Source organism: Perca flavescens, chromosome 4, assembly GCF_004354835.1.
Source record: "Perca flavescens isolate YP-PL-M2 chromosome 4, PFLA_1.0, whole genome shotgun sequence".
NCBI lineage: Eukaryota > Metazoa > Chordata > Actinopteri > Perciformes > Percidae > Perca > Perca flavescens.
This window is the reverse complement of record NC_041334.1, coordinates 14,488,549-14,516,052: the sequence shown is the minus strand read 5'-3', so window position 1 is coordinate 14,516,052 and position 27,504 is coordinate 14,488,549. Positions and strand designations below refer to the sequence as shown.

Sequence of the window (27,504 nt, the reverse complement as noted above, 5' to 3'; positions counted from 1 at the left end):
CACCTGTTACAGCGCAAAAAGTCACTATATGACCCATAGGAGCCTTATAGTGAACCCCGCAGACACGTTTAGGCTTTGTCTGACAAAAGAGTAACCAGTATTTCCATTTCGAGCGGCGTGGCTGTGAGCAGGTATAAGTTGCTCCATCTTTTATAAATGACCCACATGGTCCCAAAACACTTAATTATCGCTAGGTAAGGCAGTGTGGACTGTCCTCTTGATGATTGACAGCGGGGTAAATTGAAGTGGCTTTGAAGGGGTTGAATGATCCTCTTGACGAGCGGCTGCATCGATAATTCAAATATGTTAAACCCTCCATCATTAATTATACACATGCATTTATTATTTCTATTTTATAGAAGACCTGCTTGATTAATGTAGCGCTGAAATGCGTATCCATGTTTCTGTGTTGCACGGTGCTCCCCTCTGTCTGTCGATTTTTTGGTTTCGCCCAAACTTGGTTCAGATTTGAGTTGGTTTTCTCTGCTATCTGGGATCGCTCTATTGGAGGTGAAGGACCGCCTGTCCCCTCTCTGCCTGTGCTGTCAATGGCTTTCGGGACATATTTTATTTGAATGTCTGGGCGATATAAGTGACCAATAATGGATATTCTATGGATATTATGGACCATACCGGCCGTAATAGCTGTTGAAGGTAAGCTAACGTTAATATTTTCATCCCAACGGTTAAAGCCGCATCTTCTTGCCGGGAATACCGGCTTTGGGTTTGAGATGAAGCGCGTGAATGGTTGGTCATTTTTATAATATAGAAGGCTAACGGAAAATTAACCACTTTTTTTTAATTTTTTTTTTATCTCCATTGTGTTATAACATGGCGTTTACACTGCTTAGAGTCAGCTCAAAACAGCAGTCAAGGGATGATAGGGGGCTACAAAAACATGCTCGCGCATCCCCGAAGGTATTCGGATACTGTTGAGCGTAAATAGCGTTAATTGGAGAATACAATTAGCAAGCCGGCTACGACAGTTCAGAAAACGTTACACGTCTGTCAGCTCGGTCGCATCTTGTGTGTTCGCGGAGGTGTGTCACCGGTTTCGTCTCAGTTGGGGATTTTAAAAACGTGAAAGACAAACGTCTCCTGAAACATTTTCTCAGCATGTCCAAGACTAAATGCGCATATCCACACAATGGAAATCTCCATAGTTCAACTTACAAAAGGTTCTGGCTGGTCATAATGCAGTTATTTGTACGCAAAGCTTGGCTAAGCAGTAAAGGGCAGCAGGCAGCGTGGCTCAACGGACAATGAAACAGGTTGAATGGTGATAATAATCTCTCCAGCCTAATATGTGTTTACAGCAGTAGATACGTTTTGTGATGCTCAAACTATTCTTAACCATGCTTATTGTTACAGTACTCCAATATATAAGACCTCCTGACTATATTATTCTGACATTTGCCCTGTAATGTCTAGATTATCAAAGCTATAGGCCTACGTTTCTTTTAATTGAGGAGGTGAGTGCCTGCAAATTATAATTCAAAGTACAGGAAGTATAATTTGCAGGTGATTTTATGTGGCTGGACTCAGTTTCCCCTGTGAAAGGACAGGAGACATTCGCCACAAAGAAGAATGGAAAGTGTCAGCCCAGTCATACATTTATTCCGACTATTTTTGGGATGCTGTCAGAAAAGAAACTTGTCTTCTTCCTCTGGTCAGTTTAACTAAACCTCGTAATTACAGGTGGAGCTAAGAAACTATGCAGACACTCAACTAAATGTGACCACAGGATAAAACAACAACATAAAGAGAAACATCTAGCTGCTTGTTTACTGTAACATCATTTGTAGGCCTACATGTGTAATGACATCCTGCATTTAACAATCAAACCACACTGTAGAAATACAGGGAACGATGTACAACATACATTTCATACAATCCATAAATTGTATTTTTTTTTATTTTAATATAATAAAATCTATTTTGGTAATGTATAAAAAAAATTTCTGACACATCTTAGAACAATTCACAAGCATAACAAATCAAATCAGATGTGTTAATATTAAAATTGCATAAGTTATACTGTCATGTCCCACATCTTAGTTTTTTTTAAAATAACAATTAAATTTTTTATATAGTCACTGAATACCATAGATGTATGTAAAATATATTCCATAAAACACACTACAAGTCTCACAATAAGTAACTGTATACCCAATACATTGTGCATAATATTTAATGTGATTTTTTTATTTTTATTTTATTTTTTTTAAATTTCTGATATCATGATTGCTTAATTGCTGTTTTTACGGTTGTTGTTTTTTATATTTTTATCCTTGCTGTTATGTCCAAAAGCAAGGGAACCACAGGGTGTGATAAGTGGCATTAATAACAACAGATTCCCACTACACAGTCTTCCCCTTCCCTTTGGTTATTATTTCCCAGTTACACGCAAACATGGCCACAGTTACTGTTTGTCTTCATGTAAAGTCTGCTGTGAAGCATTTGTGTAAACTGAGAGCATACTGTGCCTCAAATACTGATCGGCACAGTTCCTCAAATAGCTATTTCAGTATATCGAAGATACTTCTTGCTCGATTTAAGAAGCTGCTATTGATATTAAGTGTTCCACTAGCATGCAGTACCTTTTGGGTCTGTGGTGTTTCACTTTTTGATTTGAAAAAAAAAAAAAAAAGAGCTAGTCCCGTCGCCAACCCAATGCAGCCTCCCCCAGCCTCCATTTTACCCTGTGAATCAGCCGTGCCGACTGGCCAATGAAGTTGCGAGGATGGCTTACGTATGAGAAATAAAGGGTTGAAAAAGAGGTCACTGCAGCTCTAATCCGAAAAAAAACAACCGACATCCCGGCATGCATCAGAAAAGAACCCTCGAGTGGATTGTTTTGACACTTTGAGCGCCAGGACGCTAAATTTTTTTCCATTGTTATTTTTCTTTAATAGAGAGTGACATCTTCGCATCGTTCTGTTTTTTTTTTTTTTTTTTTTACTGACAAACGTTACCTGCTAAATGTGTGCTAAATAACAATGTACAATCGCAGCGCATTATTCGGCGTTTGCCGAAGCACGATATACAGTAGCCTATACCGTACGGGGGAGGGAAAGGTTTGGTAAAAACCTTAACTATACATTTAATATATAAATCAAGTGGAGTAAGAATGCAATCTTAACTCTCACATCATGATTCAGTTTACCTGATTTCTGTAGAATAAGCACATGAAAGGACTGCTACTTGTTATACAAATAATCAATAAATCAGACCGGGACCATACTGGAGAGGATTAGAGGATTAAAACTGGGGCCAAACTGTGCTCTGCCCCAAGTATCCATTTTGCGAATAGTGTCAACACTGCACACTGTGTCAAGTTTGAAAAACTGTAAATTGGCCTTAAAATGCTGTTTGAATTTAGCCTATGAGCTTTTTCCCTCAGCATCGTATCTCTATTCAAACCACTCTCTGGTAAACCCCCATAAAAAAACGCCATGTTGGACAACTATAAATGCTGTCCATTAATCTGTAGCATTCAACCAATTTTTCAAAGGCATTTCTTTTACTATGTGGAATGTGAAACAACTCTAAATTGTTGATTAGTGTTAATGTAATCTGCCGTTGATGCCAGTTTTTATTGGTTTAGTTAACGGGGACAGACAGGCTCTTTTCGGAAATTAATAGACGCAGTACTGCCAAGGAAATTAGCCTAGCTATGTCAAACATGTCTATGAAAACATACTGTGGATTTATCCCTTCATTAGTTTCCCCATTCATTGTCATCAGTGCTCAGTTGACAGCCATGCTAACAACAGCACTCAACTAATTCTGTCGAGTGGATACTCTCAGATTCATCCCCGGGCCATAAAATGGAAGTAGCCTGTATTGTTGGGAGGAGATGAAATTTACTAGACGGATCATTTTGATTTTTTTTTTTTTCGATTCCCCCCCATCCTCCCCCCATTTCTGTTGTGGTATTACAGTTTGTACTGTGCAAACACAGCAAATGTTTTCTGGGAGGACTGGTGTTGCTATGATGCAATAACAACCTCCTCCAGACTTGTATGCATGTTGTTGTTGTTGGGGTCAGCAGGATGATAGATGACTTTGATACAACATTTTTTTTTTTTTCTTTCTCTTTTTCTTTGAAGGAAACATAATGGGACAGAAACCACAGTAGAGAATGGTGAAGTGGGGTAGAATGAGATCACAGCATGGAGTCTTTAAAAAATGTCCAGCAGATTTGATTGCATTTCAATATGCGCCGCATTCCTTCGGTGCTCTGCTAACCACTGGAGCCCACTCAGTTTAAAGTTGGCTAACACTGGCAAAGTTGATGTTTGAAATTTCTCAGTTTAAAAAAAATATATATAATTTATTAAATCACACATGTTACTTTTGTATATTGTATATCCCTTTCAGTATCATCTTCTCCCAAAATGAAAGCCAGTCTGACAGTTCAAGGCACAGTATGGTTGTTAATGTTTTGAAAATCCGGCCAAGTTTGGTAAAGATGCTTTCATATGTAAATCCAGTAGCTGTTTTTGACCGGAATTGTTTTGTAAGGAATAGATGTGCGAGTGTAACATGGAAGCGTTATGTTTTGTGCAAGAGTAACAAAAGACAGACGGAGGCAGGCTCTAAAAATGGGATTAGATAAAGGTAAAACGAGCGACCGTATACAATCCAGTGTTTTCTCAGTCCACCCAATGAGCAGATGCAGGGAGCTGGCCTGCACGCCAACCGCCACAGTAGGCTTTCACAAAGAATCTGTCTCTATTCAAGCCTTAATCCATGCTGCCGAGGGCCCAGGCATTGTCACTTTGCATGCAAAATTTCAATTAGTGCTGGTACCAGTTGTTTCAGTTGAAGGGGGGGGTGTCACATTTCCGAGACATCTATGGCTACCTTTAGGGTGAGATTAAGGCAGAAGTGTCACCGCTTTGCTTAAGAAAATTTTGCATTGCATAAGGATACTGACACTGGTACTGAGCAGCTTTGCTTTATCATGGGCACTGTATGTATTAGGCCCGGCTCTTGGCGAATTTAGAGGTCTGAAATATACTGTAATACATATACAACTTTTCTTATCTGAAAGTGAAGTTAATTCCTTTAAACCGGCTTTGTGAAAACCTTCGTGTGTCTGCAAAATAGTTGCATATGTTGCTCCTGGCTCCAGCTTGTTCAACAAATTTAAACTAAGGACTCAGCTCAAGACATGATGGACTGTTCAACACTGTTTCCATGCTTTCAGCTGTTTAACTCTGACGGCTGCGGTTCACTGTCATGAGCCAACTCTTCAGTCTCTCCTGCCTTGTTCCAGTCCACACATATTTGCCCTCTGGAGGTGATGCTGAAATGGTTGCATTTTAGCTCGTGGAATGTTTTGACGCTCGTGGATGTTTGACAAAATAATGAAAGTTTAATAACAAAAAATTCAATAATTGATTCAAAACGGTATCAAAGTAGCACTAATATAGCTTCAGGATGTTGTGCGGCCCCAGGAAGGCTTACATTTGACAAGCCATGTTGGTCCATTTTAGAGTGTGCTGCTCTTCATTCTTGACATCATTACACTTCACTAAAACAAAGCGAGGTGAAAATAACATGCTGACCAAAAAGGTCTAATTAGTTTACCGCACATAGGTAGATACAAATAGGGGTGCACCGATCCGATATTAAGATCGGATATCGCTCCCCATAATGACAAAATAGCTGGATCGGGGATCGGACAAATTAACAGATCCACGGGCCGATCCAGTTTTGTTAGTTTTTTTTTCTCCCTCTGTCGCACTTGTGTCGCATGCTGGAAGAGTTGAGTGTACAAATAAATAAGAATTCAATACATTACATCTATGTTATTTTGTCTTAGTTAGGAACGTAATGTTTAGTTAGGAAAGTCTGGTGCCTTTTAGTCTCTACCACATGCTGAAAGGAAGGTATAAGGTGGAAGGTATACAGTGTATTATTAATTCAACAACGGTATCGGATCGGTATCGGGTATCGACAGATCCACAAAGCCCTGGCATCGGTGTCGGGACTGAAAAAGTCGGATCGGTGCATCCCTAGATACAACCGGCTGATGTAGGCTGTTGTTACAGTATCCCGATGCACACCGACAAATCTACACATTTTTACACCAGTCAGAAGAACTTGACTCGGGGTCTGGCTGTTGCTACAGCATAATTCCCACAGATCTACATGCTTGGTTTGCGTATCATATTTGAGTCAACTTTGCTTACATTCACTTCCATGAATGCACTGCAAAGTTTAGCGCAGACGGATCAGTTTACCTATTTAACTACCACCCTGGGAAGTACTTAAAAACACAGTATAACCTACTGAATGACAACATCAGAACCTTCACAGATTGTACCTAGTGGCTTAACCCTTAATATTACTACAGTATACAGTACTGTATCCCTCTTGGTTTTCACATGCCCTGTATCACTCATTTTCATATGCTGTAGATGTCCTGCATTTAGAGTTGACTTTTGCTTCACTTTTGGTATTTATATCTTTTTAAAGAAAGAACAGGTGTTTAATCTTCCTTCTCTTTGGTCTGTAATCAGGCCTGTTTAGTTTGCGGAGACCAGCTGGTTAGATATGGCTGCTATTTGATGCTATCAGAAAATGAAAATATTTTCAGAGTGGTGCAACAGGTGCTCTGAATCTTTCTTGCCAGTGCATGACATCAGCTGAAAACAGTGGGTTCATTTATATAAAGTGCTTTAGACTTTTTTTTTTTTTCTTTAGCATTTAAAAAGACTCAATTGAAGATGCAATCCCTATAATTAATACTAATGATTTTGCCATGAAATATTGTGTAGTTCTTTCAGACTGATCTCATAAAGTGTATATATGACACAGCAATTCTTATGCCATTTTGGCGTGTTATCAAGACGCATAATCGCTTTTTAGCGTGTTTATTAATGCCATACGGCCGCCATTGACCTACATCACGTGTGAATTTTCACAATAGCGAGTAGTATGAAAGGACGTAAGTCCGCGGAGGAAGGTTGGTTGGGGAGGTGGATGGGTATACAGCGTAGACATACACGTGGATAGCTCAAAATGCGTACGGATAACATGCCATTAGGCTTAAGGAAAGTGGCGTGTATGTTTACGCAAAGTCATGATGCCGTGTTGAGTTCTTTGTATGTGTTACAATGTGTTAATTATGAATGGATATTTTGTATAATAACTGGATAATATTCTTGATAGATGAAAGCACAGGACCTGGAATGAAGATGAATCACACTGTACTGTTGAGACACTTGCTTGAGTGCTCAATTTATTTGTTTATCCAAAAATAAAAAATAAAGTGAGTCTTAAGAGCTGTGATTCATATTTCCTTAAGCACAGCTCTTCACAAGTGCATACATGTTTCTCTTGGCAAAGACAGTCTGACAGGGTATCTTAATCTGCAGTCTTATTAAATCTTAAACACACAAAGATAAAAAGCCGTATCCAACCCGCTTTCACTTAATATTAGGGTTGGTCATTTCAAACAAAAGCATTGTGTGGGTTAAATGGTAGTTGCACGCAACGCAAGTCTTAGCATTTGATGTAAAAGGTGTCATTTACTTTTGAAGTTAATGGCTGGTCCCAGAGAAATACACAAATGGACTTTGAAACACTTTCCCTGACTGTTTAAACCTTTTCTGGCACTTATGTTTTCCATCCATGTTTAAGCTAAAATAAATTCAAGTTTCTCTTAATACTTGTAAATACTTTAACCATGTGTTTTTTTTAATTTAGAAACAAATCAAATACACACACACACACACACACACACACACACACACTTTTTTTTCCATTCCTCTCCATTATAGACAGAATACCAGCTGATCTTTAATGCAACATCTACATTGCACATTATCAGCAACTATTCATGCAATGTTCCAAAGGCCCATTATGTTTACTAATCTAACATTTTAAAAGGCTAACTGAGAAAACATTGGAGAACCCTTTTGCAATTATGTAAGCACATAATGTAATCTGAAAACTGCTTGGATGTGTGTGTGTGTGTGTGTGTGTGTGTGTGTGTGTATGTATGTATGTATATATATATATATATATATATATATATATATATATATATATATATATATATATATATATATATATATATATATATATATATATATTGAAGAACATTTGTACGAGGCTTTGTCATGCACAACCCATTCTCTGTTCAGAAAAGTGTATGTTGATTCCAAATCATGCTGCTAAGTTTGTGTAAAACACTGGAGGTACTGTGTGCTATGAATGGTGAAAAGATGAATTGTGTAGAAAAGTATTATTTAGTGAGGATCAGGTGAATTAGGGGTCTTGCGATTTGTTTTTCTTACAGTGCTTTAAGGATAGGTGTGCCGTTTGATTGGAGGGCTATAATTGTTTCAGTCTGTAGTTGGGAAAACAGCGTGGTCAAAAAGCGAAAGGGTATGACTAAGACTATTATAACGGTGTTATAGTGCATACTATAGCACTCCTAATTTGAACAGTTTAGAACTGCAAAGATAACTTGGAGCAGGTTGTTCCTTTCTTTTTCACATGATAACAGAAAGCATATTTTATGGATTTCTATAATCAAGTTTACAGACCGATGTTATAAATGAATTCAAGGAGTTTAACTCTACAATTTAACTGGAGTTCAGTGGTCCTGCTTCAGCCCTACAGAATAAAGTTTGCATATGATGTTTTCTTGCTGACTAGAAGGGAGTAGTTCGGGTTATAGATATTATGGAAACAACTTGCTTTACCTCCATATAACCTCGCTGATATTTCACCAAGGAATCTAGATCAAGGATGTTCTTATACCCTGCTATCTTAATTAGCATGTTAATTGGCAATGTGCAGTCTCTGGATAAGTCATATGTTTTAGGAAGAGCCTGATTCATCCCAACCCATAGGGAATGGAAATCATTAGGGGACCGTGAATTGTATTTTCAGATATTATTCATAACAGGAAACGTGTAAGCCATCAAAATGGCACCGCAATATCCCGGCCTAATTTGCCGTCTGAATTCTTTGTGCAGTCTCTCTAATTTGACAGAAGTCTTACCCATTACGTGGAATCAGTGTGTTTTTATGTCTTTGTCACTTTATGTTTCCTCTGTTTTGCAAAAGAAAATTGTTGTTCGTTAAGTCTGGAAAAAAATAACTGACTTTGCTGGAGAGGCGGAGATGAACTGATCAACGTCCCTGCCACAGCCTCCATGTGAACGTTGAGTCATACACATTAACAATACGGCGCTTTAGAATATTCATCGCAGCAATGGCAGCTACTGAGCTAGGAGGACGCGGGGAGAAAGAGAGACAGCAGCAGCAGCAGCAGCAGCAGGAGGAGGAGGAGGAGGAGGAGGAGGGAGAGTGTACCCTGAGAGAGGTCAGACCTCGTTTCAGAGACCCCCATCCACACACACCCCAGGTACTGTGACACTGCCTTTATGAGCGCGCCCGCAGAACACAAACCCACCGGATTAGTGTCTGGCTCTCAATGTCCCCGGGAGCAGAGCCCATCGGCTGAGACAAAGCAGGGCTGATTGCGTTGTCATCTGCATCACAAAGGGAAGCCTTTTTCTACCTGAACCAGTGCCTGTGCACCGCGCCGCGCCGCACATCACATCTATCAGCGACTCTGGACCCACGTGACATCTGCCTTTTTTTTTTTTTTTTTTTTTTTTTTTTTTTTTTGTCCATCTCTGTCCCCCCCCTCCCACCCCCCTTCTTCCATTCTTTCTCTCTGAGCCACACCGTCTGTCCACCATGGCCCATATCAACAGCGGACCCCCTCCCCCCTCTCCCTCGTCATGGAAACTACCTCTTCTTAGTCTACATCAGCACTGGCTGTTTTCAGGTTTTTTGCCGGTAGTTATGTGCTCAGCACGGTGTGCATCATCTCTCGCTACAAAGAGCCACTAACACATTTGTTGTCTTTCCTCTTTTCCCCTCCTCTGGCTCTGGCTGGCTAGCTGTGTCTCAGCTCAGCCAAAACGCAGGAACGTCAGACCAAAAAAAAAGAAAAAAAAAGCCCAGTCTCTCCCGCTGTCAGACCGTAACACGTCCATCGGTCTCACTCGGACAGAGAGAACAGCCCAGCTGAGGTGCTGCCAGTAAGCAGACATGTTTTGTCTGATTAGTGTTCTGGGCAGGCAGGCTCTTCTATGACTGATGACTGATGTCTTGTGTTGGTGGCGCAAGCAGGTCTTGCAGCCATAACAGAGATAAATCAAACTTCTCTATTTGGATTATCTTCTTCCTTATGTTGGTTTTTATAAGTGTTGTAGGACTGCATCATCATCAAACCAACTACTTTTTTTTAAAGTACCCTTCTTCCTTTCATATTTTATGACCTGAACGTGCACTGCTCTTTATCCTGTGGAATAAAATTTTCATTTTTGGGGGGAAACAAAGATGTTGGAGCTATGTCAGGCATGATAACTGAAGCCGAAAGGTACACTTGCTGTCTCCCATTTAAGATGCTTTATGAATAAATCCAATAGATTAAGCAGGGTTTGACATTTTAAAAAGCACAGGGAGGGGCGGAAAGGGAGGGAATTACTTTTTGTGTCCTAAAGTGTGATAGTTGGTTTCTATTCACACGTAATTGCATTAGCTCAGAGAATAGGGAATTTTAACACAAGGCAATTAACTGATTTGGCCTTTGGCTGTGACATGTCTGGTTTTAGAGAGCTGTTGCTCATCATGTGTTTTCATAGTTTCATTTAGAAATTACATCAGATGCAGAAGCTTGTAAACCTGACAATGGGAGACCCTATAGCTTACTGTATGTAAGTGAGAGAAGGGAATTCATTTAACATGGGTGGGTGCAAAGCAGAAAACCACCATTGCTGTAAGATTTCAACCAGTTCATCGGAAACATGTCTAATAAAGAGGATGGAGGGGTCAGAGGGGAGGAGTCTCAAAGATTACATCAGTAGGGGTGGTAGTAGGGTGAACATACTTCGCCTGTAGTCCAATTACCAAGGATGGCTCGGCCACAATAAGTTATTGTCAACAGCAAGGATGTCATTTTTATTTCAACTTTTGGGGAGAGATCTACTGGGAACTGCTTTAGACACTACAACTCTACTCCGTACCGTAGTAGACAGTGGTGTGTTCTTTATGGGATTCTTTCAATGTGTGTCATACTCTGCAAAACACTTAACATTACACCCTGACCTCAACAGTGTATTGAGAAAGCTGATCTAAGCAGTTAGATATTTATTTTTACTGAGGATTCATTTAAGTGGTGGGTCTGTGAACACGTAGGCAGACTATTCTCTTCTTTTAAAATACATGAAATTTGGGGCGGCCTCTACCTCACCCAGTAGAGCGTGCGCCCCATGTAGGCTGAGTCCTTTGCAGCGGCCCGGGTTCGAATCCAAGAATTCCTGTCTGTCACTATCGAATAAAGGGAAAAGCCCCAAAAAATAATCTTAAAAAAAATAAATATATATATATACTGTACATGAAATGCTCATGTTGAATTAATTATCGTGAATTTAGATTTGATTTCAATTAATTACTAAAAATCTTATTTTTTTAAAGGCATATTTATTAGAACCTGAGGACATTACAGCATTTTAAGGAGTAATATAAGATAAGATAAGCCTTCATTGATCCCCAGAGGGGAAATTCAAGTGTTGCAGCATCACATAACTTAAACAATACAGCTAAATAGAAACAAGTACAAAAATAAATATTTAGAAGTATATAAAATAAAAATAGAAACCATACAAGAGCAATTCAATTACAAGGCAACCAGTACTTGTACTTAAACTAATAGTGTGTATGTATATATATATATATATATATATATATATATATATATATATATATATATATATATATATATTAATATTTAAGTTAACAATATAGGATGCTGCACTATGTATTTGTAACTCACTGAAGAGAGCGTTAAAGGAAAACTAAGGCTTATTACAACTCAGGTTTTATTTTCATAGATACTTTCATTCGTTCTGTCGGTTATGATAATATCGTTCTCATGAAAATGAGTCCAGCGATCTTAGCAGTTACTTTGGTGAGTACAATGTAATCCTAATCAATGGAACGCATTGCTTGAGAAATGCAAATAAAACCCATGTTGAAAAAAAAAAAAACGTTCCCTAGAAAAAGTCAGTTAGCTAGCAACTGCAATTCTACAGTAGCAGATCAGACAGAGTGGCTCAGTTGTTCATCATTCATATCAAATTATTAGAGGAGATATGTCTGTCCCTAAAGTGAGATTAACAGAGTTGCAGCAATGCTACGCGCCCCACCGCCAAATGTTTTACATATGAAACGGAACTGACACTTCGCTGCAACACAAACAAATATATTTATTCACAATGAGGCATATTTTCAGTTGTGATTGAACTGTATTTTTTTGAGGAACTCTTGGGCACTTAACATCTACAACAGGTCTACACTTAGAACGGACCCATTGCGGTGACGATTTTAGGGGAGCTGTTGGTTTAATAGTTGACTCGTAAGAAAGCGAACGTTTTGACAATAAACTACATCAACACAACAGTATGTGGAGTTAAACAGGATGGGCCCAGTAACCTCTGAATAGTTCTACTTGTTGTTAAATTGCAACGTGAGCGGCAGCCAACATTAAATGCAATATTATTAGTATTTCTGATACCGTGGTGGCAGAAATTTTGCCATGGTGGGCCGCCACTACAAAATCAACATAGAGGAAACACTGCTAAGCATGCAATAGATTTCAGAACATCAAGTGGTGGCAGGTGGAGCAAACACAGTGAACCTGAACGTGGTTTTACTGTGATGGTTTATTTTATTTCAAACCGGGGGATAATTTGGAGTGATGAAAGATAGTGTTTGTATTTTTTCTCTGACCTCATATCACAGCAATCAGTCTACCTTGGCTTACCGGTCCAAAATCAATAAGCTCGACTCAGCAAAGATTACACCCGGATGATTGTGTTTATGGAGCCCCATCAATTGGCACTTCATTGTAGCCGTTTCATATTCAGCAAAGTCGGTGATAAATGCACCGTTTGGGCAAAGATAGCTTACCTGAATTTACATAATCACTTGTCTGAAAGTGGATATAGTGTGGGGAGCAATCAGCAGCATCTGCCACACTCACACTTGTAAGAGCTCCTGTTAATGCAATATCATCTTGTCCCCCTCTTGCTCCAACTAACAATTCCTTGTTATTTTATTCTAATTTCACACCTGTTAAAGACTTCAAGCAGGAAACACGATCTCTAAAACACATGCCCACAACTCTAGAGCTGCCAGAGAAAGACCGATACACGTCCTCTGGGGTCAATAAAACAATGTCTGGAATCACAATACAGCCATGAGGTAACATGGCTGACAGAACAGGAGCCAGGTATATACGGAGATGGCAAAATGATGACCGTTTTCCATGCCGTCCTCTGGCAGGGCCTTCTCGGGGAGAAATCACAATGGATCAATTGGGAGGGCAGCTGGAAAATCCATAGAGAATCTCAGGAGACCTGCTGTGCCTGTGAAATCAATACAGAGATCCAGCTGAGACCATTAAATGAAACGAACGTCATATGATAAGGTTAAACATGTAGAATATTATTATTCATACAGTCCAAATAGGTATTTCATCTGCCGATAATACGGGCACATATGTCAATAAAGGCAACATAGATTGTCTCGTATTTCAAGCACCTACTACCGTCATGTCTTTGACCATCTGTCAAATTGAAGCTTTTATTTGGTCTGTGTTTCATTTTAGTTTAGTTCTAAATAAGAAGTACTGGAGCAGCAGAGAAACTCTGCAGCACTCAGGTGTTGGGCACCCTAGGATAAAAGCAGGCCAACAGCCATAGCTTTGGTATTAAGTGGACATTTCTTTTTCCTTCTCACATCAAATCCTCACCCATTTTACACAAACAACAACTATTTCCCAAAGTCCAAGGTGACAATTTGAATTTAAAGGTATTTGTTTTGTCTGTTTTGTCACCAGTCCAAACCTCAAAGATATTTATTTTATTGTTATATAGGACAGAGAAAAGCAGCAAATCCTCCCATATGAAAAGATAAAACCAGGTCATGTTTGGCATTTTTGTTTTTAGTAATTCCTTAATTATTCAAAAATGGCTTGATTAATCCATTGACTATTAATTGACCAATAATTGTTTCGACTTTATATATCGCTTAAGGTACTAATGGTTTGCAACTGCTTTCTAGTTTTCACTTCATCTGTGTGGAAATTTAGTTTTGCCACTCTATTGTCGGTTTATTCAACATTATAGCTTTTTAACTGAGCAAAACCTTTAAGCCATTACATGGTCAAAAACACAACTTTAGTACATTAAAGTGTATTGCTAACATATGCCATTTTGTGGATGCTTTGATCCAAAGTGCCGTACAGTAGGGAACAAATACAATTTGTGGCATGGGTGGCCTCAGCAGGGAAGGAACCCCAAAACTGGGTCCAGTTACTCCCATGCTGTGCTCAGTGCTGTACCGCCCCAGCCTGATTACACCTCTTCTGAGCACTTACCAATCTGCTTTCCTTTAGAAATGGTTTGACACTTTGTAGTGGTCAGGCAGGAACACTACACGCATGCAGCGCCTGTACGAGTTGATGGGGCTGCTCTTGGGAAGCCTGCCTGTTGGAGTGATCGAAAATGCATGTTCAGGATTAGCCGTCTGTCCTCATCTGTGTGTCGCCCTGGCAGGGGCGTGTATCCGGGGGTTGCACCGCTCTCTGGGCCTGCCATGGTGCTGAGAGATGGAATAGGTAGAGCAGGACCTCAGGACACAGCCTCTTACACACACACACACACACACACGCGCGCGCACACGCACGCACACACACACGCACGCTCATGAACAGATTTAGCTTCATGACCTACACATGCTAGCAAGCACACATGTCCCTGCTCAGTGGCACAACCTATTCATGCTGCCAGCTCAGAGAAATACATGGAGAGAGATCATTTAAATCCTTGCTCCAGATGTCCCTTGGGCACACTGAGTTCAACAGCTTCAACACAAAGAGAAAGGCAATTGTTGTTTTGACTTAGCTCTATTTTGCCTCACTGAGCAAAATGAAAAGGCTTTGGGTCATTTTAATTTGTGACTTAACTTTTCTTCCCACCATGAGAACCAGTAAAAACAGCACATTACGAAAAAAAAAAAAGATTTTCCTTTGATCTTAGTGCCTACGGTAATATGTCCTATTTTTCAGAAATAGGAATTGAGACCCATAATAGTGTTTAGTGGTTTTCCTCCTTACAGACAGATTTTTGGCATGAACGTGTACTAATCTCTATTTCACAGATACTAGCATGCTCATTTTCTGTCTCTCCAGTACACACACACACACACACACACACACACACACACACATATATATGAGCACTTGTGTTGTACACTATTTCAAACCAAACACCTGCAGCGTTGGGCGGTCAGGCTTTTTTTGGAGTTATGGCATTAACATGGAAACCAGAGGCCCGAAGCTGGATTAGTCATGAGGAGGTGTGAACACAAGGTCAAGACAAAAAATGGCCTTTCTGCTAATATTGTGTCATCATACTGATGTCCCTTCTCATTCTTATGCATGTTACAACCTAAGGCAGTTGATTTGAGGAGCCTTAAGTTTCCTTTTGTTGACTAAATATTTTGGCACCTGGCAGCTTCTTAAACTTCTTTCTGGAAATTAGATTGAAGGCTTGAAATTTGCTCATTTTCAGGTTCATGCTTTTACTTTCGTTTTCCACTAGAACATGTTTACATGCTTTAATGTTCAAAAAAGACATAATTCTTTCTCATACTGTCTGTCTAATTGTAGTCTACCTATATTCACCCTCTGTCTGAAACGCTCCATTTTATTGCCTGTCTCTGTAAGCCCCCCTCAACAAAAAAAGCCCAGTCAACTCTGATTGGCTTGCAAGAAAAATATGACGCACCTTTGCAATGGTAGTTTTCCATCCGTGGGTGAAAATATGCATGCATGCATATCAGAAACCCAAATGTTCAGGTATGTGCACAAGCATGGAAAAACTTGAGTTTTTCATGATCGGCCCCCTTTAACATAATTTCTAGCTGTATGCTCAGAACTCCACCGAACCCACACCTGGGATCGTTTGCCACAGCACAGGTCGGATCAGCTTTGACGGTTAAAGATGAAAACGGTCAGTTAAAACAAACATTTCACATTTATCGTGATTCATGACAAAGCATCTAGTGGTGTATTTGTGATTTTTCAAATGCGCGTTATGGCCACGCAACATTAATGCGAAAAAGGTATACTGAAGTGAAATTGGATGGCATTGGAATTGTCAACGAGACAGGTGCAACATGACAAACACAATGAACAATTTAAAAATGGGTATGAAGAGCCTCTCCAGCCAAAGTAGCCTAAATAGGCTGTTTTTAATGTTTCACTGCACTCCAACCAACATTCAGAAGGGTATAATGATTCATTACTTTGAAAAACATGGATTTCATCTTAAAATGACACCCAGAGTAACAACGAGGAAGACAGTTGGGCATTGATTTAGTGTGTATAGCTCTCCGACCACCATAGGACACCCATACTGGCTTGACACATGCAAACAGATACTAGACCGTGTGCACTGATGTATTTACTGCCCCGCTACTTCTGAGGAGTAGTCTCCTGTCATTATTCTTTAACAAATGGTCATCTAAGCATGAAGGGAATTACATCATACATTTCAGAAAGTGATTATTTCAGCACTAACAGGCCAAAAGGAAACCGTAGTTCTCAAAGTTTTTGGCCTTTTTAAATGTTTGCAAAATAATGGGACCACCAATTCACAGCACCTAATCCTTCATGTGACAAAAGAAGTGTGCTAAACTCTTACTCATTGCCACTTACACTCATGTTAGGTAGCTTGAGGGCACTTCTCAACAGCTCACTCTTATAGGCTCACATGGCCAATTTCAAAACACCACATTTTCTGCCATCTTTACGTCCTTTTGTCCTGCTCCGAGCCTGTCCTGTGAAAACGGCTTCAACCACTTTTCTTTCTCTGACCATCCGCCACCTGTCACCCCCATGCTAATGTGAACCATTATCAACCCGAGAGCCTGGATGGAAACGCACCACTTTGTAGAAATGCATTACCTGTCACTCTGTCTCTGGGATTAGGACTTTACTGGTGCCAAATGATTTAAGGGGCCTGTTGCAAGGTTGTCAAGAGAGACATGATTGTGCCTGTGGCCATAAAAAAACATATGTGCTAGTTTTTTTTTTTTTTTTTTTTTGTGAAGGCGTCAGGCAGGCAGTACCAGATGTGCGCACTGAATGGTGTTGTCGTTTTTTTTTTTTTTTTTTCTCACTTGAGCGTGTGTCAGACATACACAGTTGTACAGCTGCACGGAGGAAGAGTTAAGTCCGTTTCACAGGGAGTGAGGAGGAGGAGGTGAGAACCAGCAGGTCTAATTGAAGCGGTTAATGGGCTGTTAGAAACCATCGTTCTACCTGACTCAGCGCGCGGAGAAGCTCTTCATCACTGAATTGAATCTGATAAAACAGCTCTTATTCAAAGACGAGCTATTGGCCAAGACGGTGGGTCTTTTAAAGATGTAAAAATTGCTTTATTAATAATGTCATGCTCGAGTATTTTGCAGTATATGTGGAGTATTTATGGAGCTCTCGGTACAGGCTGCAACAGTCCGTCTTTGTTTTGTTTTCCCCCTCGAAACTTCTTTGTTGCTTTTCATCTCTATTCAAGCAACTTTCTTTCCAGTCAAAAATGTCCAAATCAACTTTATCTTAAAACTGAAATGTTCCTCTTAAAAAAAAATCAACCATGACATAATTTTAATTAGCTTCCAACGAAGCCTTGTTTATAGATTCTGAAATCTAACGGTACTATCTTGGCAATCTTGCGTTTTTCAGTGGAACTCCCAAAAGGGTGAAACTGCATTGGAAACTACATTGAAAAAGTAATTATCTCTGTCACATTGGGTCATGTCTTCATGTGTTTTCACTAAAAACTGCTAAATAACTTTTATTTTTTTGCAGTTTTCCCAGCCTCAATTGGCCTCAGCGCTGTCCTAACCACATCCCTCCCTTCTGAGTCCAAGCAACATTCCTCTCTGCCTGGCTTTAGTCCCGGCTTAGTCCTGACCTTCCTCCTCAGCTCTATCTCTGTCCCTCCCACTGCAGCCACAGGCCAGATCGCTGCTCGACTCCCAGTTCCACCTAAAAACATGCTTGGTGGGAAGGTTTTCATGCACTGCACACACACTTAAACATTTCAATACAAGCTGTTTACTAGGATCTCGTACCGATGGCTGACGAGCAGCTCCTACTGGAGCAGTTGGAGTTCCGTGTCTTGCTCACGGGTAGTCTATATCAACGATGTTCCACCCTATGGGATTACAGATGTCCGTCTCCTTCCGCTTTCTTTGTGTTGCCATTCTAAACTCAGGTGGATTTCTGAGGACTATGGTTAACTGCACCTCAGATCTCTGCAGGGTAAATCCAGACAGCTAGCGAGTCCAATCTGAGTTTTCTGTCGCACAACTAAAACAACTTTTGAACGTACACATGTTCCACCAAAACAAGTTCCTTCCCGAGGCTATTTTGCAGCGGCACCGTGGCTCTGCCCGGTGCTTAGCGCCGCCCATGACGATTGTGATTGGTTTAAAGAAATGCCAATAAACCAAAGCACGTTCTTCTCGCATCCCGGAATGCTGTGTGGACTAGCCAGACCCTCCTTCGCAGCGCTGTGGAGGAAGGTCTGGCAAAGCCAGACTAGCTCACGGGTAACTCAACGGAAATGGGAGAAAAAGCACTCTTTGTGCATTTAACCCAAAAGCTTTTTCTAGCAATGCAGCTACCTCAGACTTGTTTTGAGTGTAGGAGTGTGAGGGTAGCAGAGACTGGGGGAGCTGTAGAAACCTGGGCGGGTGGCTGGGGGGGGGGGGTGGCTGGGTGGGGGGGGGGGGGGGGGGGGCTATTCAGCATCATTGACACAGTGAATTGCTCCTCTGGGATGCACTCTGGAGAAGGTGCAAGGTTGTGTCAGAAGCAAAGTGTGGTTGGGTTTAGTGAACAGACATTCATTATATCGAAGCTTTGCAGCTGCATCCCATATTTTCCCAGCAACTGTGACTGGCGCCGTCATGGAGGTCCATTGGGGAGTTGGCTGTGTGCATGGCTAGATATATAACAAGTCGGGGGGGGGGGATACCTGAAATGCTTTGCTTTGGGATGTGTTATGCCCATTCATTTGTGTAAGAAGACAAAATAGTCAAGTCACACAAGATAGCCACAGCACCACAAAAAGTTTACAACATGTGTTGTGAAATTCCTAGTTGTAATTGCTCTTAAAACACTTTGTCTAAAATGTCACATGAATCTTTTTACAGACATGCACAGTAGGTCGGAAAAGCAAATGATGATTACCACTACACGACTCTAGATGGCATTAATCAAGTTTTGCTTTGAACCATAATCACCCAGTTGCAATTAAAGCTCTTACTTACTCTGGCTAGACAGTGTTTTAACCTCAGTGTCCAGCTCTCCGGCGATGCAGCAGACGATTTGAGTTCTCACTTAGAGATAACAGGCTTTTTTCCTTCGTTTTTTTGCTCTATAATCAGTTTCAAATGAGAGACGGGCCTTTGGCAGACTTCTTATGGCGGCGGTTTGAGTCAGCCCAAAAGCCTCTCGTGAAGTGGATGAATAGTCAGCGAGAGATCATTCATACAATCTCAACAGCGAGAGCTACATTGCAGTAGATGATCCCTCTTTTTTTTGAGCTCGTTTCAGTTTCAGTAATTTATCTTAAAATTGCGAGAACGGTACAAAGAGGATTTGTCTTTGTGCATGCAAAACTAGCTTTAAATTTATCTTTTGAAATAAAAAGCATTACATCCAAGATTAGTTTGGCTTTTCTTTGAGATACGTTTCTGTTGTCAGCCAAACTGCTATCACGCAGGAGGAGCTGCAGCAAAGGAAGTGACTTTTAGCCTTTCAACGTGCAGCAAGGCTTGCATGTTGTGATCACCTTTCAAATAGCAAATAGCACCCACGCCACAGTTATTTCCCATCTTCCTGTTCCCTTGTTTATTCCTCCCTCCTATTCAGTTTTTTACCAAATTACACACCAATCAGAAACAAAGTTGATTATTCATCTTGGAGTCGGCAAGATACTCCTTTTTAAAGCAGGATGTTAAGGAATAGAGCTGGGTTAATAATTCTGTATGGTGAAAACTTAAGTAAACAAAACAAAACAAAACAAAAAAAATATATATATATTTTTTTATCATCAACATGTTGTTCAATGGTTATTTATAATCCTCTGTGCCTTATTTTTATATTGCCAAGCCCACATTAAAAATAAATTGTCAGATTCTGAGTATTTAACAGTAAAGTGGAACAAACAACAGCATATACCTTTACAATTGTAGGTGCAAATAATAGCTACTTTATGTTTTGTTATTCATATGTCTCTAGAACCACTACTTTGCATAGAATAGCATGGCGAGAATGATGTACAGAAAAGCATAGACCTCCATGTGAGCTTTTTTTTTTTTTTCTGGTGATCCTCTGAATTGAAATAGTTAATTTCTGCCCCCTACTTATGTGTGGCTTTACAGCCCCTCAGCCAATGCCAACAGGAGGTTACATGGCTGAGTAGGAGTCAGTGTGATTTCCAACGAAGACCATCTGCACAGAGGATCTCTCGCTCGTGCGAGCAGCATATGCTTCAGCATGTCGGTTACAGGGCTGGTAGACACGCTTCCCTGAGTGAATTAACCTGCCACGACACGCTCCCTGTTGTCCTCCATCTTGGTCAGGCACTATGCGATAGTGAGGGGTTAAATCCCCCCGCCCCCCGACCTCTTTAAAACACTCACCGAGCTCACAGAGCAGATCTATCAGTTGAGCATGAGTCATTAGTTCCTTTCAGCTCCCTGGCCAGTGGACTCAAACACATTGCATCTACTTGACTCAGGTCTATGACTGCTGAGGGACTTAATGCTGCAAATAATAATCACATATTTTTGTTGGAGAGCAAGATCTTGAATCGACTGCAAACCGACTGCCTTTTCCTTGTCAGCAGCAGCTTTTTAATGTGCTGATTATTGAAGCTGTGCTCGGCAGGAGTCTGAGCAATACATTTCAAAGACACGTGATGACGTTTGCCGCAGGAACTGTGGGGAGGAAAATCATACCTAATCTGCTCATTAAAAATGCTGAAGTCAGCATGCCATTTTGTTGTTATGTGTGGGCTTCCTAAAGGTAGCCAGCATCAGGAGGTGGGCTCATCTCTCTGGGGTAGGCTAGGTCATCATTTTTACACACTAGAGGCAGGTGTAGGTTCATCACACTTTGTCATGATCAACATGTCATCTCCACCTCCCTACAATTAGTCTGGTAGAGGTAAGCAGATAATCTACATGCATTACACAGCTGAGCAGGTTTAAAAATTCAGCACCTTCAACGGAGGATATTTTTGCGACATAAACATAAAATGTCTAATATGGCAAGCATTGAAGAATGAGTGATACTTTGCTTTTTTATTTGCCTTGGGGAAATAAGTTCATAAGGGTGAACAAGGGGCCGGGAGGATAGTTTACTCAGTTTTGAGCCCTTAAGGATTATGTTGCCTCCCAGATTATATGTGCCAGAGTTCTGTATTAATTGCTCCACTTTTTGCTGCTCTTTGTGTAGATAGAGTGGGAGAGAGACAAAAGGGTGGATAAGCATTTAAAAGAGTGTAATATCCCTCGGCAATAGCACAGAAACCACAAGGGAAGATATAGCTCATATTTCTCCTCAGCGTGATGTGTTCTAGCGTTTCCCTTTGTTCCCTTTTTTTTTTAATACAGTAAGTGACATGTCTGCTTGGGTTAATTTAAGGAACTCTGCCCTTGTTTTCCAATGCAGAGCTGCCTTTTATTGTCAACTTCAAGCAGATTGGCAGGGGCTTTTGCCAGCTCTGCTTAATCATTGCCTCACATCATGCACTTCTTGGAACAGATACGCACACTTAGACTGACACGTTTATGAGTCTCTGAAAGAAATGTACAGATTACTGCAGAGATTTGATCTGTAAGCCACAGGATCCGTCGATGGGCCCAATATATTTTTCCTAGTGAGAGCAGAGTGGCTTTGCTTCGCTGTTTTCCATACTGTTCAGTGTTGAGGGACGGGAGGGAACATCTGGTGTGGCTGCACTCAAGAGACCGTTGTTGTCCCAGACAGCTAATCAACTAGTGACTACTAACTCTAACTAAGAAAATAAGCAACAACCTTTACTAGTCTTACTAGCCAACTATTCAGCAAGGTGAACTCACCTGTTTTCCAAATAAGGTGACAGATTACTTTCGTAATTTTACACAATCTATACAGTGCTGCTCATGAGTATAGGAACCCCTGCTAAAGTTGACTAAAAAGAGGAATAAAAAAATCATCTTTTGGAAATTGATCTTAATGCCTTATTTGAAAAAATTAGGAAAAATCCATCCTTTGACAACACAAATTTTTTTTTAAAGGCCAGTTATTTCATGGATCCAGGATACTATGCATCCTGATAAAGTTTCCTTGGCCTTTGGAATTAAAATAGCCCCCCCACATCATCACATGCCCTTCACCATACTTAGAGATTGGCATGGGGTACTTTCCATAAGATCATCTCTCAATGCAAATCAAAGCAGCTATTAGGCTAACTGAAATAAAACCATGCCAATCTCTAAGATCATGCACAACAAAACAAAATATTTAAATCCCCTTGCAATACCATGGATAGTGTGCCACTTGGCCAAGCATGCCGAACACTTAAATATGCACTTCAATATTCAACATGAAACAGTGCTTTCAAGCCGGAGAGCGGAGTTCACGTCGCGGCGAAAACAAAATACTTTGACCCAGGAAGTGCTCGTTCGTTTCTCGGGAATGTCTTAATCCAAACCACAACCTTTTTTCTAAACTTAACTAGTCGGTTTGGTGCCTAAACTTAACCGTCATCGCCCCAATGACGCTAATTTTTTCTGGCTAAACCACGGCCCCTGAAAGGACCATCATCTGGCGGTGCCTGTACCCGGCTCACAGTCACATGTTGGCGGCTAAACAACTGCCGCTGGTAGCCGGCGTCCCGGAGCTCTGTAGCGGCTAAATACAACCAGCAACTGCCGCTCGGATTTTACGGTTCTATAGCACTATAGTCAGTTCACGTTACAGCGCTTTACTTAGTTTAAAATACTTCTATATTAGGTATATGATGGTCTATTAGTGAAGTAGCATTGATCGGGACATTAGGCTAAAATAAGCAAATATTTGTGATGCTTGTCATGGAGATTAAATCCCTTTCAATCACAACCCTGCTAAATCACTCCTCTTCAGCTTTACTGTACCCATTGATGTGAAATGAATGTCGATTGGTGTGTTATCCATTTAACAATTGAAAGCAATCAGGATTTATGGAATAATTGCTTATACAACCTTCATTCATCGACTGATAATTTCAAGGTCCTTGATTTCATTTTGTATTTTATTACGAAGTAAACAGTCGGTTACAAGAGACTGGGGAACAGCAGAGCACTGACCCCACTCAAGGTTGATTGTTAAGCAAATGAAGGTGAACCAGTAAATAAATAATTATTCAGAGGATTATGCTGTGGACGAAGATGGATAAATGGATGGATCATGCTGCTGATTTGGCTTAATGCCCTTCTTGATACACAGGTCAGATATGTGAGAAAAGGCTACAGCTACCTATACATTGGCATCATTTTGTCTTTTGTGTTATATGTATTAGGGGTAAGAAAAAAAAAATGAATCATTGGTTATATATATATATATATATATATATATATATATATATATATATATATATAACTAATGGTTCACCCAAATATTTTCTGTTTATGATATCACTGACGGCAACTACATCATACCCGTGTCCAGCAAAACGGACCGAAAGCAGAAAATGCAGAAAATACATGGACTTTTTTAGAATTGAAATAAATGTCATGATATATTGTTTCTAAAACATGTATTATTCAACTGTTGTTTTTGGTAAAGAAGAGAAAGAAAATCTCACTACTCAATACGATTGAATCACAATACAAATCACATCAGCATTCATGTATCGTGAAAGAAATGAATTGGGACAAAAGCATATTGTCCCAGCCCTAAGATGTATATTATGTATTAGTTCATCTCTGGTGCTTACTCTTCGAGATTAAAGGGATTAGAATTCAAAGTTTGATGCTTGTGGTACTCATTAACTTCAGACCTGGTGGATGTACCACACATCACTATTAGCTTAAAGGAACACGCTGACTTATTGGGACTTTGTCTTATTCCCAGAGTTAGATAAGTCCATACATACCCTTGTCATCTGCTACTCTCTGCTCCTCACCACAGGGCTTCTCAGGTGCTGCGAGGAAATCACTCCGCCTAAATAGCAAAAGTAGCAGTGCTTCGCCTTTCTGAGAATATAGTTTGTCCCAGTCCCAGTTTGTATACGGTTAGAAGATGGCTGTGTCTCATGTGACGTTATTTGTACGTACGCTGTGACTATACAAATCACAACATGTAAATAGGAAAATGTTGGCATTATTTTGTTACTTATTGGGAGCAGTAGGCTAGTTGGAACCGGTAACCTCCAGGATCTGTGCTAAGCTAGGCTAGCGGTGGGGGCGTCAGACAGAGTTACAACATGCACGGAGATGAGAAGGGTATTTATGGACTTATCTAACTCTGGGGGTTACTGTGAATAAGCTAAAGTCCCAATAAGTCGGCGTGTTCCTTTAATGATTCTCCGCAATACCGTTGCAATCAAAGATTTTATGTATGTTTTGGTGTAAATGTTTCCCAAAAAGCCATCTTCCAGGTCAAAGCTGTGGGGGAGCCCTGCTGCAATAAGCAGATGCTAAAAATAGCCTCAGTGGTCCAGCCAAGGAATACTGTTTCCTTCCAGTGAAAGAACCTTGGTTGCAACATGCTCTGTCTCTTTCTTTGTTCTGTCTTTCCTCGTTTGGAAACACAGCGAGGAAAGACTGCTGCTGATGTTGCCACATGCTTACATTAGCCAGCATTTATAAATTGTGCTTTCTCTCTCTGAAAAGACGGTGCAAAGTGTAGCCTACTATTGAAGCGTAAGGGTTCTGGGTTTCTCCTGTATGTCAGACAGGCAGGGAGTAGATTGGACTAACTGTACCACGAGTATAACCAGACAGAACAAAGGTGAAGACATGCATTGGGCTGCGTTTTTCAGTTTCCCCAAGATACTTAGGGCTCATTGAAAATATGCATAGTCATGTTTCCAGAGGTTTCAAAAGCCTCTGATCTGCTGTACTGTTCTACACATTTAGTCTAATATTGACTTCATCTAAAGCGAACATTAGTTGAGTACCTTGCTGTTTCCCGAATGATCTCTCCCCCCTTTTACACGCTGCTTGGTGTAATAGCCAGTATCCACAGAATGAAAGCATTTAACTCCAATCAATGGGATTTATAGCTCCTTTAAAAGGCAAAGGTGTCTTTTTCTCTCTTGAAAGTGCTGTTTTGGCTGTCTGCCAGCTTGGATCGGACCAATAGCTATGTATGATGAATTGTTATTATCCTGGCTGCCTGCTTAGGATTCACACTTCTCTCCCAAGTTTGAAAGGGCTTCAACATCTTCCTGCATTAAGCAGTAGTGAAGCGGATTTAGGCAAAGATTTACCTGCCAACCATATGTCATGTTTTACTCTACAAGGATGAAACCAGATAAAAAAATAAACCAAACAAATGCAAGGGATTTATTGGACAGCTTACACACTTCCCATCCTTACTTCCCCAAGCCTCTGCTCCATGCCTCCTTTATGGTCGCCATTTTGAATTCTAGAAAAGTAAGTGAGTCCCCCCCCTTTTATTTTTTTTTTTTTTCAAGAATAGCTCACATAAGCAGAATAAATTGGGAGCAAGTGTCATGGAATGAGAACTGTCTTGGTTAACAACAATTTTCTCTCCGGTCCTTCTCATGTATAGGAGAGGAGAAAGGAATGTACACCACTGCTGATGCCATGAAGGTGGAGACAGTTGTTTTATCAACTTCAGGACTGCTTTTTTTTTTTTTTTTTTTTTTTTCAGTTGCTGACTTTTTTGTCCAGTCAGAGGCAATGTGTGCTTATATTCTTTCGAAAAAAAATCCTGCCCAATATACTCAACGAAGGCAAGCATTTGGATGCATGTGAGATTTGAGTATCTCCAAAAGTAATCATTTGACATGACTCATACAATACAACTCTCCAGCATTGTGAACAATACAATCTTGAGACAAATGGAAACCTATTGTCCCATTAAAAAATAAACACACTTGCACAAATCAAAGGGGGAAGCAGCTTATCGAAATGCTTTAAAATTGATGATTTCCAATGATTCCCCAGGAAATTCTGCCGGATGTATGTATTTTCCGTTTCCTTCCGCTTTCTTTGTGTTGTAATTTTAAACTCAGGTGGATTTATGAGGACTACGGTTAACTGCTCCTCAGATCTCTGCAGGGTAAATCCAGACAGCTAGCTAGACTATCTGTCCAATCTGAGTTTTCTCTCGCACGACTATTTTAGAGCGTCTCTGTGCGAAGCTTAGCGCCGCCCATGAAGATTGTGATTGGTTTAAAGAAATGCCAATAAACCAGAGCACGTTTTTCTCCCCTCAGGGAATGCTGTGTGGACTAGCCAGACCCTCCTCTGCTCCGCAGCGTGTGGATGGTCTGGAAAAGAGAGAATAGGGTCCTCCTGACCTTTAACCCTCCCTCAGCTGACTAGTCCTTCTTGTCATGGCTGGCGGGAATGAAAGGTTGAAGGAGGTTAAGACTGTTAGATGAGCCAGAGAGCAGCAGGAGGTGGGACGCTCTAATCAGCTTCGCATCAGCCTGAGGCTCGATACCATTCTGTGTCCTAGTGTAACTGTGCTGTGTAGTTGTTAGATGGAAAATGCACGGTGCCGGGATATGGGACTCCCGAATATGAGATTTAATTATCTGATAAGGAAAGATAGGACTTTCCCAGCAAATGTATTTATTGTGCTCAGGAAGTAAATTGGATGTGGAATGCGTACAACCTACACCAGGGTAAATTAACTCACAACTTCAATATGGCCAATCACATCATATAGTATTTTGCTTTTTGACTGCTTCAAAACCCTCTCATCTAGTTTGACTTTGTTTACAGTGTGCTATTTATATCTTCCGCTAGAAAGATAACACGAGACATATGACTACAGTATAAAAAAAACAAAAAAAAAACATGTACAGTACATCCATGCAGGTCGGCCTAAACATAGTGGCGGGAAAAGAGAATACAGTTGCCGAAAAATTGCCACATAAATTGGATCCAAGTCCCCTTTTTATTATGACCCATCTTGTTTTTGTTACATTTGATTGTATGGATTACACTCACTTTAATACAGCCAACGTCTTAGCATGAAATTGCTATAGTAGTTCAATAGTGAAAACCCTTTTTCTATTTCCCACTGTAATCTTCTCCCAAGTGCTGGAGTTCATTGAAGAATAAGTGAGCAATAATGAATTACTGCACGCTGCTTTT

At 40.4% G+C, this 27,504-nt stretch overlaps 1 protein-coding gene across 4 annotated transcripts in view; it reads left to right on the top strand.

The window, feature by feature from the left end:
• Positions 1–505: 505 nt before the first annotated feature.
• Positions 506–27,504, top strand: part of ephb2b (eph receptor B2b) — a 133,060-nt gene continuing 106,061 nt past the window's right edge. For all 4 annotated transcript variants that reach the window (XM_028575388.1, XM_028575386.1, XM_028575387.1 and 1 more), the window contains exon 1: positions 506–654. In XM_028575388.1, the coding sequence (XP_028431189.1) occupies positions 603–654 (52 nt within the window). In that variant the 5' untranslated portion in view covers positions 506–602. The remainder of the gene's footprint in view (positions 655–27,504) is intronic.